An 18,184-nucleotide genomic window follows, 5' to 3' on the forward strand; every position below is an offset into this window, starting at 1 on the left:
GTCCATGATAGAGAGTGACAGTTGCCATGGCAGCTCATTAATCACTCAATGTGACCAATCAACTGAAGCAACAAGACAACATTAGGGTGATTAGTGGCATGGATGTGATGTTTATGTTTGCAAGAACCATGTGATACTGAACTTAAACCATGACCTAGCTCTAAGTCTAAATACAGAATATAGTTTTTATAATAACAATAGCAAAAAAAGATAATCATTTGTAATGCATGTTTCAAGAATCATAATATTAAGCACTTCGCATGAGGGGAAATTGACCATAATTGTTATTTAAAGGTCCCATGACATGGCCATCTCTACTGATCATAATTCCATTGTTGGGGTATAGATTTACATTGTTCAATGTTCCAAAATCACATTGGTTTCTCATACAGCATCTCTGTAAAGTATACATGTGTATTCACTCTCTGTCCTACACACCTTGTTGGAGCTCCTTTCTGCAGTTTGGTGCTGAGCAGGTAGTATAAAGAAAATGTTTACAGCTCTTTATATAAACACAGTAGCCTGCTATAGCCAAATAATGACACTATGAGACTGGTGATGGCCTAACCACTAAACAATTAGCTAAAACTCACAATAGAGCTCTGTTAAAAGTAAAACAGACGGGAGCTTCAGATATTTCTCTGTAGGATCATACTATGAGTCACTGTTGTAAAGTGTTCTTACTTTGTCATTTGATGTGTTGTTATTATTATAAAATATAAATTAAAGCTGCTTTAAGTTCATGTTAAAAGACCCAATCTGATAAGTCCTTGGGGATATTATGGAAATACAGAGTAATACAAGGCATGACGTTATTTAATAATATAAAATATACATATATTCTTTTATTCTACCTTACCACCTGCTTTACAAACAAAAGTGGGTGTCATATTTAAGCTCGTTTTTTTAATCCTCACCAAAATGTCATCTGTAAAGCAACGCTCTTTCCATCAACAATGGGCCAAATGACTTTGTGTAATGTGGCAAAGAAGCTCCTTATAGTGACGAACCCAGATCATTTTCACTGAAAGCTCTATGAAGTGTTTTCAGCAGCTTTCCGCTCATACTTCAGGTTTTTTTATTGCTCACAACAACTTAAATGTTTTGCCTAACCGTAGCAGATAAAGAGCCAGATTATTTCCCCAAGAGTTAAAGCAACCAAACCAGCGCGAAAAAAAGGAGCCAATATCAGACTTACCTCTGTCAGGTGTGAAGAAACACATCTGTGTGTGTGTGTGTGTGTGTGTGTGTGTGTGTGTGTGTGTGTGTGTGTGTGTGTGTGTGGTGTGTGGTGTGTGTGTGTGTGTGTGTGTGTGTGTGTGTGTAGTGGTGTGTGTGTGTGATGTGTGTGTGTTGTGTGTGTGTGTGTGTGTGTGGTGTGATGTGTAGTGTGTAGTGTGGTGTGTGGTGTGTGATGTGTCGTGGTGTGTGTGTAGGTGTGTGTGTGTGTGTGTGTGTGTGTGTGTGTGTGGTGTGTGGTGTGTGTGTGTGTGTGGGTGATGTGTGTGTGTGTGTGTGTGTGCTGTGTGTGTGTGTTGTGTGTGTGTTGTGTGTGTTGTGTGTGTGTAGTGTGGTGTGTGTGTGTGTGTTGTGTGTGTGTGTGTGTGTGTGTGTGTGTGTGTGTGTGTGTGTGTGTGTGTGTGTGTGTGTGTGTGTGTGTGTGTGTGTGTGTGTGTGTGTGTGTGTGTGTGTATGCATGTGGGTGAATTCCACCCCCCTCTTCGTCTGTTTCGTTTAGAAAACACCTCTTCTTTCCACACACACACACACACACACACACATTCTCTCTTGCTCTCTCTTTTCCCTCTCTCTCTCTCTCTCTCTTTTCCTCTCTCTCTCTCTTTTCCTCTTATCCGGCGCAAGAGCCCGGCAGCGGGGGTGACGCGTTTTGCGCATTTCCTGCAGCTCGCGCTCACTCACGGATTCATGAGAGAGAGGCGACGGGAAACAGGGGGCGCGCGCAGGCACTGAAGAGAGGAAAAAACGAACGCGAGCAGAGCACCGTGATGTATTTGGGGTGCTCGTGAGCCCGACAAAATACTGCATTGAGGGGGCAATAAGGCATTGTTTTCCGAGAGTACGCGCAAATATCGCGGTACCGTCAGGTCGAAGCAAGAAGATTATCCCAGAGAAGAGCGAGCGAGGGGCTGGAGGACGGAGCACCAATCCCGGATGGCTAGGCGCGGCTGCTCGCGCTCTCTCCCACCCTGACCCGGGAGAGACACACGGACTCGGGGGCTTCACGTGAACCCAACCGGAGCTCGTTAACCCGCATTCGCCCTTTCTGTCGTTTTATATATCGGCCTGTTTCCGCTGTGAATGTTGTGTGGCGCACGGGACCGACCATAAACAAACAAGGCAGCTGCTCGGGTGGGAGAGTGTTCAGCAAGCGACCTCTGAAGGGTGTGTGTCTGCGTTGTTACTGCGTTATTCAGCCCATTAGAGATCAGCTGGACTGTAAGTGTTTGTGTGTGGATAAAACAGGTCTGGGATGTGGCTGTACTAGAGAGTCCAAGGAACCAGCGGCATTATGGGATGTAGCAGGACTGTGCAGTGACCCCGCTTATTGGAAGGAAACACTCTGTGTACAGGAACAGGCACACTAGCCTGAACACACGCACACGCATCCTCTTATATATATATATATATATATATATATACTACGCATACACACATCCCAGCAGCCATGCCTGTCTTCAGTGGCCTGTTGAAGGTGCGAGTGTGTGAGGCAGTGGATCTGAAGCCCACACCTTGGGCCCTGCGTCACGCTGTGGGGAAGAGCGGCTCCTTCCTGCTGGATCCTTACCTGGCCCTGAATCTGGACCATACCCGGCTGGGCCAGACCGCCACTAGGACCAAGACCAACAGCCCCGCCTGGCACCAGGAGTTCTGCACTGAGGTCCGTGAGGGAAGGAGTCTGGAGCTGTCTGTCTTCCATGATGCACCCATCGGATATGATGACTTTGTGGCCAATTGCACCATCCAGTTGGAAGACCTGCTGCAGAACGGGACTAGGCACTACGAGGACTGGGTATGTGTTAGATGTTTGACTCAGTTACCCACACAGCATTGCTGAAGTAGTCTTCAGGGTCCCGAAAGCCACAGGTTTGCATGTAGGTAAATGTGTGCTTGTTTAGGTGAAACCAAATTTGATAACTGCCTATCAGTCGTTTGGTCCTAGTCGATTCTATTTCTTTAAACAATTAATCATTTCCTAATGCATTTTTCATGCTGAATTATTTATTTCAAAACACTTATTAGCACATCTCTGGTGAACACAATAATTAACATGTTGCTTTGGTATGTTCATTTGTGGTGAACCTCAAGTATACTCATCTGACGTTTGAATCATTTAATTTGGCTACATAATCATATGAGTAGAAGTCGATCGGAATTTCTTTAGGCAAGGACACCCCTAACAGACCCCAGACCCTCAACCTACAGGAGCCGCAGTTTGAAAAACCTTCATATTCTCTGAAACATGAATTATTTTGTTTGCATTGCACTTGTGATGTGGTGCTTGTGGTTACTTGAAGGCATCGGGCAGAAAATGCAAACTGTAGGCTACAGTTTGCCGTGTGGCCCTTTCGCCACAGGATTCACACGTTTTCATCAGCCAAGTTCTATAACCTATTCATCCAGTAAATTGTCTACTTTGTTCATTTGCTGCTTCACAAAACACATTCATCTACACACACCCCACCAGAGCCTCCTAGAATAACTACTCCAGGCCAGTGAGCACCTTTGGGGGGGGGGGGGGGCTGCTGCACTGATGCACTGATCTAACTTTTGTCTTTTCCGGTAAATATACTGATCCTTCATCTCAGGTCTACATCTCGATCAAAGATACCATTACTTTTTTTTTACCCAAATGTAGGGTAGGACAGATACTCCACTGCATGGAACTAATAATAATACTAATAAACAAATCATCTGTTGATTATTTGAAAGATTCATTGATTATTTATCTGGTGTGTCAAATGTCAACAGAATAGTGAACATTCTGGTTTCTCAGAAGGTGATGTCTTCAATTGACATGTTTTGAAAGTAACAAACCTCCAAATAATATTTGAACATATTACATACATAAAAGCAGCATTTCCTGCCATTATTGCATGACAATTACCTTTTGGATTAAACAATAATAAAAAGAGTTGTCAACACTGATCGTTTGGTTGACTTATCGTTGCCGCTCTTCAGGTCAGGCCATCAAGTCATAGAAACGGCTCACATTACCTTTAATCAAAGATGTTCTCTAACTCTCTTACATCTTTGTCGGATTTCTCTTGGCACTTTCTTTGGCAGCAGCAGTGTGTTCTTAGACAAAGTCATAGTCCAATTTTTCCTCTGCGGAGCTATGGCGGAGTTACTTTGGGTTTACATTACTTATAATTTGCAGCTCGCTCTCTAGAGGGGGAAATTATTTTTGAATCATTACGGTTTCTTGTCAGTTATCTCGTTTGCATCGGGGACTGTGATGTTGAACTGCCACATGTAGATCTGTATGTAAGGGAGATAAAGAGCTGTTTGTTTGGGGTCTGCCAGATTTGTTTCCAGTTAAACATGTGATCTTGTTCCACTTCTACACTTTGTTTTTATCTCGTCTCGCTTTCGGTTAGATGAAAGGCTGATGAAGGACAAGCATTCTGGGAGCTGAGTTCACACAATTTAAACAACTGAATTTGTTGTTTTGCTTTTAGCTCAATACCTACAAAATACATACACAACTATTTTCACCAAAGTTAGTTGTTCCTTTTTTCAGGCAGCCAATTTGTTGTATATATATAATAGTGTTTGTATAGCTGTACTTATTACAGATCTGCATTATTGCTATTTATTTTTGTCAAAATTGAATGTTTTCAGCACATTTTTTGTTGAAAAGTCTTAGTTTTGTTTTCTCAGCTAAATAACCATGACGTAATTTGAATCATCAATTTCACATTTGATTCCTTGGGTAGCATATTTACATTCTGCAATACTGTGTAAAGTTAATACGCTATTATAATGAATAAGTATAGACAATATGGATCATTAGGAGGGGTTACATTGATTTCAAGTTATGTAATGCTTCACTCTATTGGTATACATTGGCATATAAATAGACGCACACATACACGCACACTCTCTCTCCGCCATCAGAGTAAGGTCAGAGCATATGGATCACTCTGGTGATTGACCACATCCCATTAATCAGCTGCCGGCTCGCCAATACATCTGCCTCACAGCGACACAGCCCCTCCCACATCCCCTGTGTCCTCCCTTCATTACTCCATTACTTCTGTTCCTCATCCTCCCCTCTCAAACAGAGATTCCCCTCTCATCGTCCTTTCACCCCCCTCTTCCTGTTTCATCGGCTCCCTCCTGATGATCCTAATGCCATTCACTCTTCGGTACTCTCCGGGGACAGATGTTAAGTTAAGACTCAACTGAAAAACGGTGACAAAAGGTATTCGGTTGTCTGAGTCGTATAGTTTTTCTCCTAATTATTTTAAATATTTGTCAAAATAAGATTTGAAGATAAAAAGAGACTATTGCTGGCATCGAAACATGTTAAGCTTTTACCACCCAGTGTCCCTCTCACGGGACTTTAGGGCTATGTACACCAACATACATAAGTTGCATGTATATGAAATGTATGAATCGATCAGTAAGAGTCTTACTAGTTATTAGGGTCATTTTCAAAATGAAAGACCTGTTGTATAAATAATCCAGGTAATGTGTATAGTCATGAATAGACACATACCATTAATTGAATGTGACCTAACAAATGTACAAAATAAATACAACGAATAGTATACAAATATTATTATACATTGTAATACTAAAATACAATTATATAAATATGTATGAAATGTATACAAAAAATATGAAGAAAAAATATATACACACAAACACACTAGAACTAAGAAAGGAATGTGGTCCGTATTGCACCAAATGTATTATTAGAGTGATTTTTGAAAAATAGAATACAATTCCTCAGTATGATGCCATAAACTCATATTAGATAACACACTTCCTGCCTTTTAAGATGAACACCGTAGCTTGTGTGCCTCAGCTCCATCTTTCTCACTTCCTCTGCCCTTCTGCTGCTTCACTCATCTGAGCCTCCCTCTCGTCTCAGCACTCTGCTTCCTGCTCTCTTTTGTCTTCCACCACATCTCCATGATACATCTCCTGTGGACCCGAGCGCTGTGGGCCAGGCTGCCGCCCTGTGCCGCCGGTGAAATATTAACCAGGCTTTGGTGCTTATTAATTGTCCCATTCAGTAATTGAGATGCTCTGTGGAGCCCATCCCCATGGCGACAATGACAGCCCGTCCCCTTGGTGACAGCCTCTCACCCACAGAAACACTAGCGAAAGCGAGATGGGTAGGTGAGAGTTGGGGGAGATGGGCAGGGGTAAGAAAAGGGAAAACGGAGTAGAAAAGTGCTTTGTTTTTTGAGAAAGCAGACTTTTAAAAAACAAATCATGGCATTTAAAGTTGGATTCTTTGTGCTGCATGTAGTGCTGGGCTTTATGGCTTAAACGTAATATCTAGATATTTTAAGGCCATATTGCAATACACAATATTTTTCGTGATATTTTGAAATCCCTTTCCATACCTTTCACACCGGTAAATGGACTTTTTTTTAATAACTCTAGAGCTTGTCACGATGCCCAGGTCTAACCCCAGCACTAATGTGTGTCTATATTAAATATAGGGATTATAGAATAGTTACCATTATACTGGAATTATTTACCTCTTACAATATCAAAACTTTACTTTCACATCTTTTCATTATCCAAACGTTTCCATGATTTTCAAAGTGGCATTTTCAAATACCATTTCATTCAAATCTAGCTACTAAATAAAAAATAACTACATTGTATGTCACTCAATACACATTATTCTGCACCATTGTGGCCAAAATTATCATTATTAGTATGTTGATCATGATTATTACAATTATTTATTAATGTAAGTGACAGAACAATTGTATTGCTCTTTCACATTGAAATGAACAGAGCACTGCTTTCACTTCCATGTGGGGCTACAACCCCTCTAGCCCTCACACAGCACACCTTCTATGTAAGTTATGACTTTAATCCACACACTAGCTGTAGTATGTACTCCACCTTTCGTAAAAAGCACATTGACTTCACTTGTAGTGAAATGTTTTATATATATAAGATTGCCTTTCATCAGCTAGGCTAGAGGTGAGCCGCATACCGCTGTAAACAAAACCAAGCGTGTGCATTCCTGAGGTAACTATGGTATGGCTGTGGCAGAGAGATGCAAAGGATGATTACACTATTATGGATTTTACTTTTCATTTCTAAACAAGCTGTTTAGATAAAAAGGTTATATATGGCCGCTGTCACACACAAGCTTACGTTCACAATGCAGCCAATTACTTAAATGTGGTATTATGACCAAATGGGATGTGAACTATTGTGTGTTAAATAAATCTATATATATATAGCATGAAAAATCCACAATTAAGTTATCTTGGCAAACATTTTTTTTAATAGTTTTTCATAGGATATGATCTTAAAAATGAGGGGAAGTGAAATTATATTTGATATAAAATTAAAGCATGACATCTTTGGGACAGAACTGTTATTAGGTTTGTTGCTCCTACTCTTAAAACGTTTACATTATTGTTGTTTTAATGTTCTGTTAGCAACTGAATCATCTCCACAATGTGGACCAAATTCTATTCGAAAATCTTCACAACCATACACCATGATACAAGAGTAAGTATCCCTCTTCCCATATCATCTGCTGTTTATTCTAATATGTGCATCTGAGTAATACAAATATAATGCTGGTATGTCTTATATACAAGACATACTTGTTGCTATCTACTATCAAGATTTCCCAGAGATACATTTGAATGTGTTAAATAGCAGGATAAAAACATTTTGAAAGCTTGTTAGCTATTTATTATCTAGTCATTCACTTTTATTGTTGTGATAACACAAAGTAGACAATTATTTATCTACAATTATGATTTTTCACAGAAACATTACGTTTCTCCAGCATTGTAGTTGGACTGTTATTACACAACTGCAAAGTGTATGCTGAATGCTACCTCAAAACAGGATTAGTGTTATAATATACTAAACATTTTGGTTCAATTAATACATTATTATTAGCTGATAAAATTGAAAACTGGCTGTTTTCTTCTCTATTTCTGGTTTAAAAACCATTAAAACTATTCCAGGTAGCTTTATAAAAGTGTAAAAGTCTTCAACCAAGTAAAATACAGAGATATAATAGCAGGAAAATGGTGATGAAGGAGAGAAAGTAGAAGAGGAGGTGAGGAAATAGTTGGTGTGTACATGTACATATATCAAGCTGGAGGCTGCCAGGAGCTTCTAAGACAAGATGACCACACAGTGTAACGTTTCCTCACCGGGACACGGACCACGTCAGATGTCAGCCAGCCTGTTTGAATCTTGGCATCAACACACACTCACATGCTCATACTTACAGCCGCCAGGATTAATAAATGAAGGACTACAAGAAGAGACCAGTCACCATTCCTATTTTTAAAACGGTTCACACTGTTCAATGTTTTAATGTAATTGTCTGAGCCTACAGTGAAAGCCTTCCAGTTGTCATTGCAGATCTGAGGCCTATATTTTTATTTCAATCTTTGAGATGTGTTAATAAGTGACAGTATCAAAAAGTGTAACGCCCCTTAACGAAAATAGCTAAATCTATGTCTGTGTTAATCGCTTTGCAGCACTTCTCCCAATATTTCTTGACACCTACAGTACGTCGTTTTTCTTTGCATTACATATTGTAGCTATCAAAAATCCTGACTCTGAATATATCCAGGAAGTTGACATGATTTGTTCCCCCATTGGCTGCAATATGACAGTATGATATGACGTTAATTTCAGGGGTGCAGAGTAAAAATGCACACATTTTTGCATCAAGTTAATCTTTGGAAGAAAGTAACATATCTTATAGCTTTGTGATCGAGCCTGTCAGAGTATAAACTGCTACACAATAGAGTTTTGCTCTGCAGGCAGTAATGAGACGGTAGACAATGGTATGACTGTTTCTTTGTATATACTGAGCTCATTGTCCAGTTACGTCTGTCATTAATGAACTCAAAGGGTTTTTTATAACTCTTCAAATGATTTGAACAAGTACTAGTAAGTACCGAGAAAATATTGTGACTGACTAGCTAAATACCGGATTGCTAGTGTGTTAGCTGTTGTTAGCCCACCAGCTACAGTCTCAAAGCTTTTTGCCAATATGGGTGGATGAAATTAACTACTTTCTCATTTCACAGAGACTTTACCTTATTTTTGGCATGGAAAGTTAATAATGTCATCCATTACGGCATTTTACCATTGTACCTTTGTGTGAGTGGTGGCCGTGAGTTGCCATCCTCTCCCAAGACATGTCCCTGTTCATTGAGGTCACAGCCATATTGTCATCAGCCCTCTCTCTTTTTCCCTTAGCATGGCAGGTCGTATGACATCACAGGCTCCACCCATCACTGACCTGCTGGTTAAGTAGGACACACTGGATTTAAGATGCACTGTTGCCACTGTGACAATATGGGCAGAAGTGTGTGTGTTTGTGGATGTTTAATGCATGTGGAAGGGTAGGAATTGGAGGATATTTGAGAGTTTTGTGACAGCAGGTCCTACTGTGACCCCATGAGTGTGTCTATTTTTAAATGTCCAGAAAGATACATTTATGAATAAGATGAGATGTTATCCATGGAGTTGTCGCTAACGAAAGATACAGCATCGTTGCTTGAGTCTTGAGGAGTTGTAGCAATTATCCCCCAACAAAGAAACTATACACACACCTCACTGAAACACACAGCTCCAGTATAATGTTACTGCTACTCACTGTCACACACACCCTCGGTCTCCCTCTCTGGATTGACCGCACTCTCGTCACATGACACCACTCGCACCGCTTGTTAACACCGCTAGTACTGTTTGAATTTTTCGCAAGAGGTGCGCCTGGAAAAAAAACATGTGCCATGGGATTCTTCTAAATAAAAGCATATCTGATGATGGAATGTTATCACTTTTCATCGAGATAATGATTGTTGATCATTAAATATATGCTTTGATTCAGGTTGTTCGATCATCACACCCCAGCCCTAGAGATTAATTTATTATAAAAAGTTTTGCAATTGGTTCACTGTATGCTTAGAAACAGGGATTTCTCCTGCGACTTGAGTCTTCAGGAGGAATATTTTCATTTAGACGATTACAAAAACGTCGACTGTCTGATCCACAGAGGCTACTCAACAAGCCGTCTGCCAGTCCATCTGGATATCACACACTCGTGTTGGATGTGTGTGAGCTCTAAGACGTCTGAGCACAGACAGCGTGATTTCATCGGGAAAGTCCATTCTCCTAAATCAAATTATCCTTCTGTCCATTGGACCAGTCACTCACAGAAGGAGGGAGGCCTTTGTGGAATCTCCCCCATTCTCCCCCCTTTACTCCCACCTCCTAGCTCAGCTCCTCTTACATTATTAGCTGTCTGTGATGTTACATTAAAGATGCATGACTCTCATGCTGTCTCACTCTGTGTGTGTGTGTGTGTGTGTGTGTGTGTGTGTGTGTGTGTGTGTGTGTGTGTGGTGTGTGTGTGTGTGTGTGTGTGTGTGTGTGTGTGTGTGTGTGTGTGGTGTGTGTGTGTGTGGTGTGTGTGGTGTGTGTGTGTGTGTGTGTGTGTGTGTGTGTGTGTGTGTGTGTGTGTGTGTGTGTGTGGTGTGTGTGTGTGTGTGTGTGTGGTGTGTGTGTGTGTGTGTGTGTGTGTGTGTGTGTGTGTGTGTGTGTGTGTGTGTGTGTGTGTGTGTGTGTGTGTGTGTGTGTGTGTGGTGTGTGTGTGTGTGTGTGGATATGGCACACACTCTCCATGCCTGTGGGTGAATTCCACCCCCCTCTTCGTCTGTTTTGTTTAGAAAGAAGAGGTGTGTGTGTGTGCCGACACGCTTGCGCACTGCTGAGTTATCGAATGAAGGGCAAACACAAACACACAGTTTTTTTGTGTGAATTTGGTCGAGCTCTCTCAAAGCCGAAATGTGTTATTTGACAGATGGATGTGGGAGGCTGTCACTGAGACTAAACGCTCCTGAGAGAGAGACAGAGAGAGCTGTCTGCTTGGACAGAGATAGCGAGCTGGCTGGACGGAGAGTGGGAGGGGGTTAGCTCCACAGTATTGATATAATGCAAGATTTGAGTGCCCTGTCTGCTTGGTTGAGTGCTTCTCTGTGCTGCTGCATATGGTGTGTGTGTGTTTGAACGTGTGACAATGGGACCAACACAAGACGGTTAAGCCTGTATGTGTGTTTAATGCTAACCTCCCTTTGAAGTCCATTTTAAAATCCTCAGGCTCACTCAGCTTCCAGTATGTGTGTGTGAGAGATTGTTTGTGAAGTGATCAGTCTCTCTGGCTGTTACAGTGTCCTAATTGGACTAACTGGATTAATGAGGTGAACTAGATGCTGCAGCTTTTTCTCCTCCCATCTTTTTGTTGTCTGGGCAGGGAAAGTGCATGTGTGTGTCTGTACAGCAGGTTAAATCCAAGTCACGTTATAGTTCATTTAAGGGTGCTGATTTGGATAGAATCTTCTATCGTTGTCATTCTGTTATTGCTAGGTTTGCTATCCTGGCTCCAAAATGGTGGAATGAGCTCCCCCTTGACATAAGGACAGCAGATAGCCTACACATCTTCCGGCGCAGACTGAAAACTCATCTCTTTCGACTCCACTTCGAGCAATACAATTACTATCAAAGCTCTTAAACACTAATAAAGGACTGGCTTATCTAAAGCCAGTTGAGTAGCACTTGAAATGTTTTAGCTCTATGAAACCTGATGTACTTATATGATTCTGTTTTCTTCAAGTTTGTATCTTCTTGGTCGAATGCACTTATTGTAAGTCGCTTTGGTTAAAAGCGTCAGCTAAATGTAATGTCTAATTCTATAAGAGATTTAATCCATTATTCTGTGATAGACCATACAGTATATCCTTAATATTAAGGATTAGATATTGTTTTTTAGCCACTTATCAAGCAAAATGGTCTAGCTTCTCAGTTTTATGTCATTTTAAATTAGATCGATTTTGGTCTCTGGGCAATTGTGTCTCATTGTAAACAGTTTAATATACATATTATACAACCCAGTCTCACGGCATTTCATGTTCACCAACACGATTTTTAATCTATTGATTCGTGTTCACCAACACGATTTGCCCCTTTTTTTCGTGTTGCATAGCACGATTTTAAAAGCAATGTATTTCTACTGCCTGCAGCACGTCTTTTTCTCCGGTCGGGTCGAGGAAGACCGGAAGCTGTGTGGTTCATAAAAACATGTTCTTACTCAATATCAAGCCACAATTATTGCTTTTATTTGAAATCGTATAATTTTGGACTTTTGTTGCCGTCTGTGAGGAAAATAACTGGGGCTCAGAGCCTCAGGATACGGAAATCTGTATATTTTTTAAATCTTTTTTTCCTTCTAATTTGTTATTCTTTTCAAAATAACACACTGTTATTTACTCACCAATAACACACAATTATCCTTGCTTTTATTTATTAGTTTAATTCCATAATCTCTGGCTTTTTTGGCTTCCGTCAGGAACTAAATTTCAAAATAAAAATAACCGGAAACAGACGTAGGCATTTCGAGCGATTACCCAAGATCCTCAGCTATGGTTTTAAGCTCGCTTATTGGATGTTTTAGCCGCAATGCATGCTGGGATTTGGTGTTTATATGATATGAAATCCGGAAAACATTTTAAAAGAATAAAATAATACTTCATTCCGAGCGCTCTTGCTTTTCTCTTTGACAGTCATCACATAACGGCATTGTAATACACGGTTCGGCTGCATTGTATATTACAGATCTGCCGTAGTTCTTTATTTATAGAGCCCTGATGAGAAGACCTTTGGAAAAACTGAGAAAATGCCGCCGAAACTGAATACTTGACGTGGATCATAAATATATTCAACAATTAAACAACATCTTCAATTTCTCTTCACACAATACGTCTCCTTGCAGTATCAACACTAATTCGGCTGACTTTTACATTTGATCTAATTCACAGATAGGTTATATTTACACCATAACGGTGCACAGCTGATATAAAAGGACTGTAGTTTTTAAAGATATTACTGATTTTCTTTGAATGTAAGAATGTAAATACTGAGTCTGAAATAGTATAGCAATATGCTGTAAAATTATGTGAAAGCATGCATAAAACTACACATCTTCAGATGTTGTACGAAAACATAAGTGTCCTACACTAATAATACAAAGTTATTATGGCTGTGTGTACCTTGTGTGCACCTCCTAGTGGTTAAAGCACGTTATTGAATTATTGTGTTTTATTTGATTAAAAAAATATTAAGAGTACATACTTTCATAGGGGGAAAGTATAAATATAGAATATAAAAAATCAAGAAGATACTATAAGTGATCTCTACAATAAAACAGTTTAGTGCAGAATGTACAAAGATATTAATAGGAGGAGGTGCAAAACAGAAAAACGAATTAACCTTTATTTAAACATTAAATAACAGATTAAGGTCTTCTTTTAAATAAGAAAAAAACTTTGGGGGTATCTATCTACAGATAAATATTAAGCCTGACAAAATACTTAACGTCTAATATATTGCTTTCCTGCAATGTTAACTATGTTGAAGCACTTATTTTAACTGATATTATACATATGAATTATACTCTTATGTATGTAGATAGAATAAGAAATGTGCAGAATATGACAGTTTAATGGTGGAGGTACACACATATTGATAGATGTCTTGTAATGCATTGTTGAGGAACCTGTGACCCAAGGGTTTCATTCATTGCATAACTACACCGTAGTTGTGTATATGATATGTCAATAAACCTTTGAAAATCTTGAAAGGGATGTGCAAAATAGCCATAATATACAGTCTTTAATTAACTATTAGTAAAGAATAACGAGTAATGAATATACTTTATTACTCGTTTCCATTCATGTCAATTGCAGATACATGTTTAGTCTTCTCAAGCACCAACTATCAAATATCTCTCCTGATTGTTGGCACTTGACAATCACCTTACCTGAATTTTACTCAGGTGTAACTAAAGTCTGATTTAAGGGTTGTTTATATTTCACATAATTAATCAGAATCTGCAAAGTAACTCAAATAAATGCAGTGGAGTAAAAATACCAGGTTAACCTCTGAATTGTAGTGGAGTAGAATTACAAAGTAACAATGAGCTGTCATGTGGGTATTAATGCTGCGCATTATGGACACAAGCGATTTTCACCCATTTATTAATTATATGTTTTACATTTGATAACACCAATGTGTTTAATACTGGCAACTTCTAATTGTGGGAAAAACGAAAACGTTCAGTAGAGACGTCCCATAGAACATTTTGCGAAACACAATAGCCAGCATGTGTAGTTCTGGGGGGGCGTTCGATTCCAGTTTTGGATAGTCTGGCGTGGTTTCGTTCCATTTCACACAGCTGTTTGACGCTCTGCGTAACCTTACGGGGACTGTAGTCCTAAACGATAGCTGGGGATTATGGGTAGTGTAGTGTCTTCGGCCATCCTAAACTCAGAAATGTTAACAATCGCAATGATGCTCGAAATGTCCCTTATAGGCCTACGTCTGTTTCCGGTTATTTTTATCTTGAAATTCAGTTCCTGACGGACGCCAAAAAAGCCCGAGATTATGGAATTAAACCAATAAATAAAAGCAAGGATAATTGTGTGTTATTGGTGAGTAAATAACAGTGTGTTATTTTGAAAAGAATAACGAATTAGAAGGAAAAAAATATTTAAAATACAGATTTCCGTATTCTGAGGCTCTGAGCCCCATTTATTTTCCTCACAGACGGCAACAAAAGTCCAAAATTATACGATTTAAAATAAAAGCAATAATTGTGGCTTGATATTGAGTAAGAATATGTTTTTATGAACCACACAGCTTCCGGTCTCCCACGACCCGACCGGAGAAAAAGACGTGCTGCAGGCAGTAGAAATACATTGCTTTTAAAATCGTGCTGTGCAACACGAAAAAAAGGGGCAAATCCTGTTGGTGAACACGAATCAATAGATTAAAAATCGTGTTGGTGAACACGAAATGCCGTGAGACTGGGTTGTATTATAATTTACCACGTCAGTGGTGGGTTTTCTGTGGAATTATAAACCTTACAAATCAAGGTTTTTCCTCACATCAATGCTATTTTAATCCAATATTATCAGATCACCAATGTTGTCCAAAGTTGCCAGCCAACTGTAAGCCAACAGTTGACTTTCATTTACTTATACAGAAACATTATCAATTGATGAATAGAAGTCAAATATTTACTTTTCTTTTAGATCTGTTTTTAGTCTCCACCAACTTATGAAGAAATATCTGGCTCTTTAGCTGCTAAATGCAGCGTTAAGCTAACCAGTTGTATCTGTCTGGTTCAGGGCAGGCAGGGTACAATGGGTTTTAGTGCTTTTTCATAAAAAAAACATACAATAGCAGAAAAGGGGGAAAAACAAAACATGAGTTAAAAGGTGCTAAAACGTTGGGCATAGCTGAGGGGAACTGAAGAGTCAAGTTATGATTCTTCTGGTTCATCACAAAAAGCTTCCTTTTGCATATCAATTATAACAGTCATTTGATTTATTATTAATAAATAGTCAAGTGCAGCAATACGGAATAGCAATGTAATGTCTCATTGCCCAACTAGTAATTATTCAACTTTTAAAATTGTATTATCTCATCCTATAATTAAACTAATTGATGCCCCAGTACAACCCATTGTTGACTTTATTACATTAAAATGCCTGAGGGAGGTTCATTCAAAATACTACATATGTATTAGTGTTTGCTTTATCCTGAATTACCGGCTGAAGGGTTCGGTTTATGTAGTTAAATGGTTTGTGAATGATCAAACCGAGACAGATGAGCTTACAATCTCAGAAATCTGAGACCGTAGAGCTTTCTCACGGCAGACATGGTGACTTTTCAGAGCAGGAACAGCACAGGTGTGACTTATAATGTTAACGATGGTTCCATTGAGCCAGAACGTACAATGCTGGAACCAGAACAACTAAAACAGGTTTCAATTGAGGTGGCCAGTAAAATAACAGTTTATATTGAATTTTTGCTCCCTGGTTCGGCTTTTCAAGACACAAACATGGAAAGAAACCATCATTAGTGTAACTAGCACTCTCTGTGCTTCTTCTTCTATACGTTTCAGTTCTTTAGATGGTGTAAACCCCATGTTGAGATGCTAATGAGAAGCCACCCTGTCTCTATAGTTGTAATTTATGTTAGTAAGTGTTAACCTTCTTTAAAGTTTGACAGCAGCACTCTTCTAGTTTTTTACCACAAAATACTTCAATTTTCTCCTGTAGATTTAGCCAGTTCCTCTTACAATTAAATATTAAATAATACAAATAAATATGTACCAGCCATTTCTAATTCATTGAACACTCCCTTGTACGCTTGTACTTTACTTTTGAGCAGTTCTGTTATGAGCTACAGTATTTTACTAGCTCCCACCAAAACAAGGCAGCAGTGCAACCGTAGGACTGTCTGTTGCTAGGATACATACACTGAACAAAAATATAAACGCAACACTTTTGTTTTTGCTCCCATTTTTCATGAGATGAACTCAAAGATCTAAAACATTTTCTATATACACAAAATAACCATTTCTCTCAAATATTGTTCACAAATCTGAATAAATCTGTGATAGTGAGCACTTCTCCTTTGCCGAGATAATCCATCCCACCTCACAGGTGTGGCATATCAAGATGCTGATTAGACAGCATTATTATTGCACAGGTGTGCCTTAGGCTGGCCACAATAAAAGGCCACTCTGAAACGTGCATTTTTGCTTTATTGGGGGGGTCTGGGGGGGTCCGAAAACCAGTCAGTATCTGGTGTGAGGGGTAGGGTTAGGGTAATGTTGTGAATCGAGTGGCCCATGGTGGTGGTGGGGTTATGGTATGGGCAGGCGTATGTTATGGACGACGAACACAGGCCACTCGATTCACAACATTACCCTAACCCTACCCCTCACACCAGATACTGACTGGTTTTCGGACCCCCCCAGACCCCCCAATAAAGCAAAAATGCACGTTTCAGAGTGGCCTTTTATTGTGGCCAGCCTAAGGCACACCTGTGCAATCAGCATCTTGATATGCCACACCTGTGAGGTGGGATGGATTATCTCGGCAAAGGAGAAGTGCTCACTATCACAGATTTTTTCAGATTTGTGAACAATATTTGAGAGAAATGGTTATTTTGTGTATATAGAAAATGTTTTAGATCTTTGAGTTCATCTCATGAAAAATGGGAGCAAAAACAAAAGTGTTGCATTTATATTTTTGTTCAGTGTAGTTATACTGTAGTAGAACGGTTTCCATAGAAATATCTGCATAGCTAAAATCAGTGTCAGATATTTGTCACATAGATTTATTTCACATTTCATTTCTGAAATTACTTACACTTCAACAGCCTGTAAATGCAGTAGAAAATATCCCATTCTGCCAAAAATGTAAATGTAACTCTGGCAAGGCCTAATACAACTTTTAATACACATATCTGTGGAGTAGTAGTAGTTATTGATTTGGATAGAAAATACAAGCTTGAAGGCCCCACACCGGCCTGTTGCCCAGACACGAGTGATGTGAGAACAGTTCAGTTATTGGCTGGCATGCCACCGCGGGATCCCGAGCTCTAAATCAATGATGGTGTTGTCCATTTGCTCCACTCTGTTCCAAATCACTCTGAGTCTATCTTTCAGCTGAAATCCCCGCTGAGATGCACTGTTATGCAAGAGGTTACATTTGGGGATTAGCACATCATTTTCAAGGGTAGACATCAAGAATGCAACAGCATTTATAGGTCACAAATCCCATGCTGTTGTCATGTTTTATACATGCAACAAAAGGTTGATACAGCGCTTATGCTCATATGTGCTATATACTCTTTCTTCGACTTTATTTAACTATATCAAGCTCAAAGTCATGATTTCAAATACAAATATATTGTACTTTGTGTAGCACACCACAGTCATGTTGAATCCCCTGTTGCTGTGCTGCATTTCAATCAGTCCTTGATATTTTTCAGGGACCCACAAGTATTCAATCAAAAGATTACTGTCATTTCTAAACACATTCACAGCATAGTTTTTCTCAACCTGCAG

The 18,184-nt window shown here is 39.5% G+C and overlaps 1 protein-coding gene across 1 annotated transcript in view; it reads left to right on the forward strand.

The window, feature by feature from the left end:
* The first annotated feature begins 1,864 nt into the window (after positions 1 to 1,864).
* prkcea (protein kinase C, epsilon a) overlaps positions 1,865 to 18,184 on the forward strand; it is a 35,861-nt gene continuing 19,541 nt past the window's right edge. Inside the window, exon 1 of the mRNA XM_034213069.1 lies at positions 1,865 to 3,031. Coding sequence (XP_034068960.1) covers positions 2,687 to 3,031 — 345 coding nt within the window. The 5' untranslated portion in view covers positions 1,865 to 2,686. The remainder of the gene's footprint in view (positions 3,032 to 18,184) is intronic.

The sequence above is a fragment of the Gymnodraco acuticeps genome, unplaced genomic scaffold, assembly GCF_902827175.1.
Source record: "Gymnodraco acuticeps unplaced genomic scaffold, fGymAcu1.1, whole genome shotgun sequence".
Classification (NCBI taxonomy): domain Eukaryota; kingdom Metazoa; phylum Chordata; class Actinopteri; order Perciformes; family Bathydraconidae; genus Gymnodraco; species Gymnodraco acuticeps.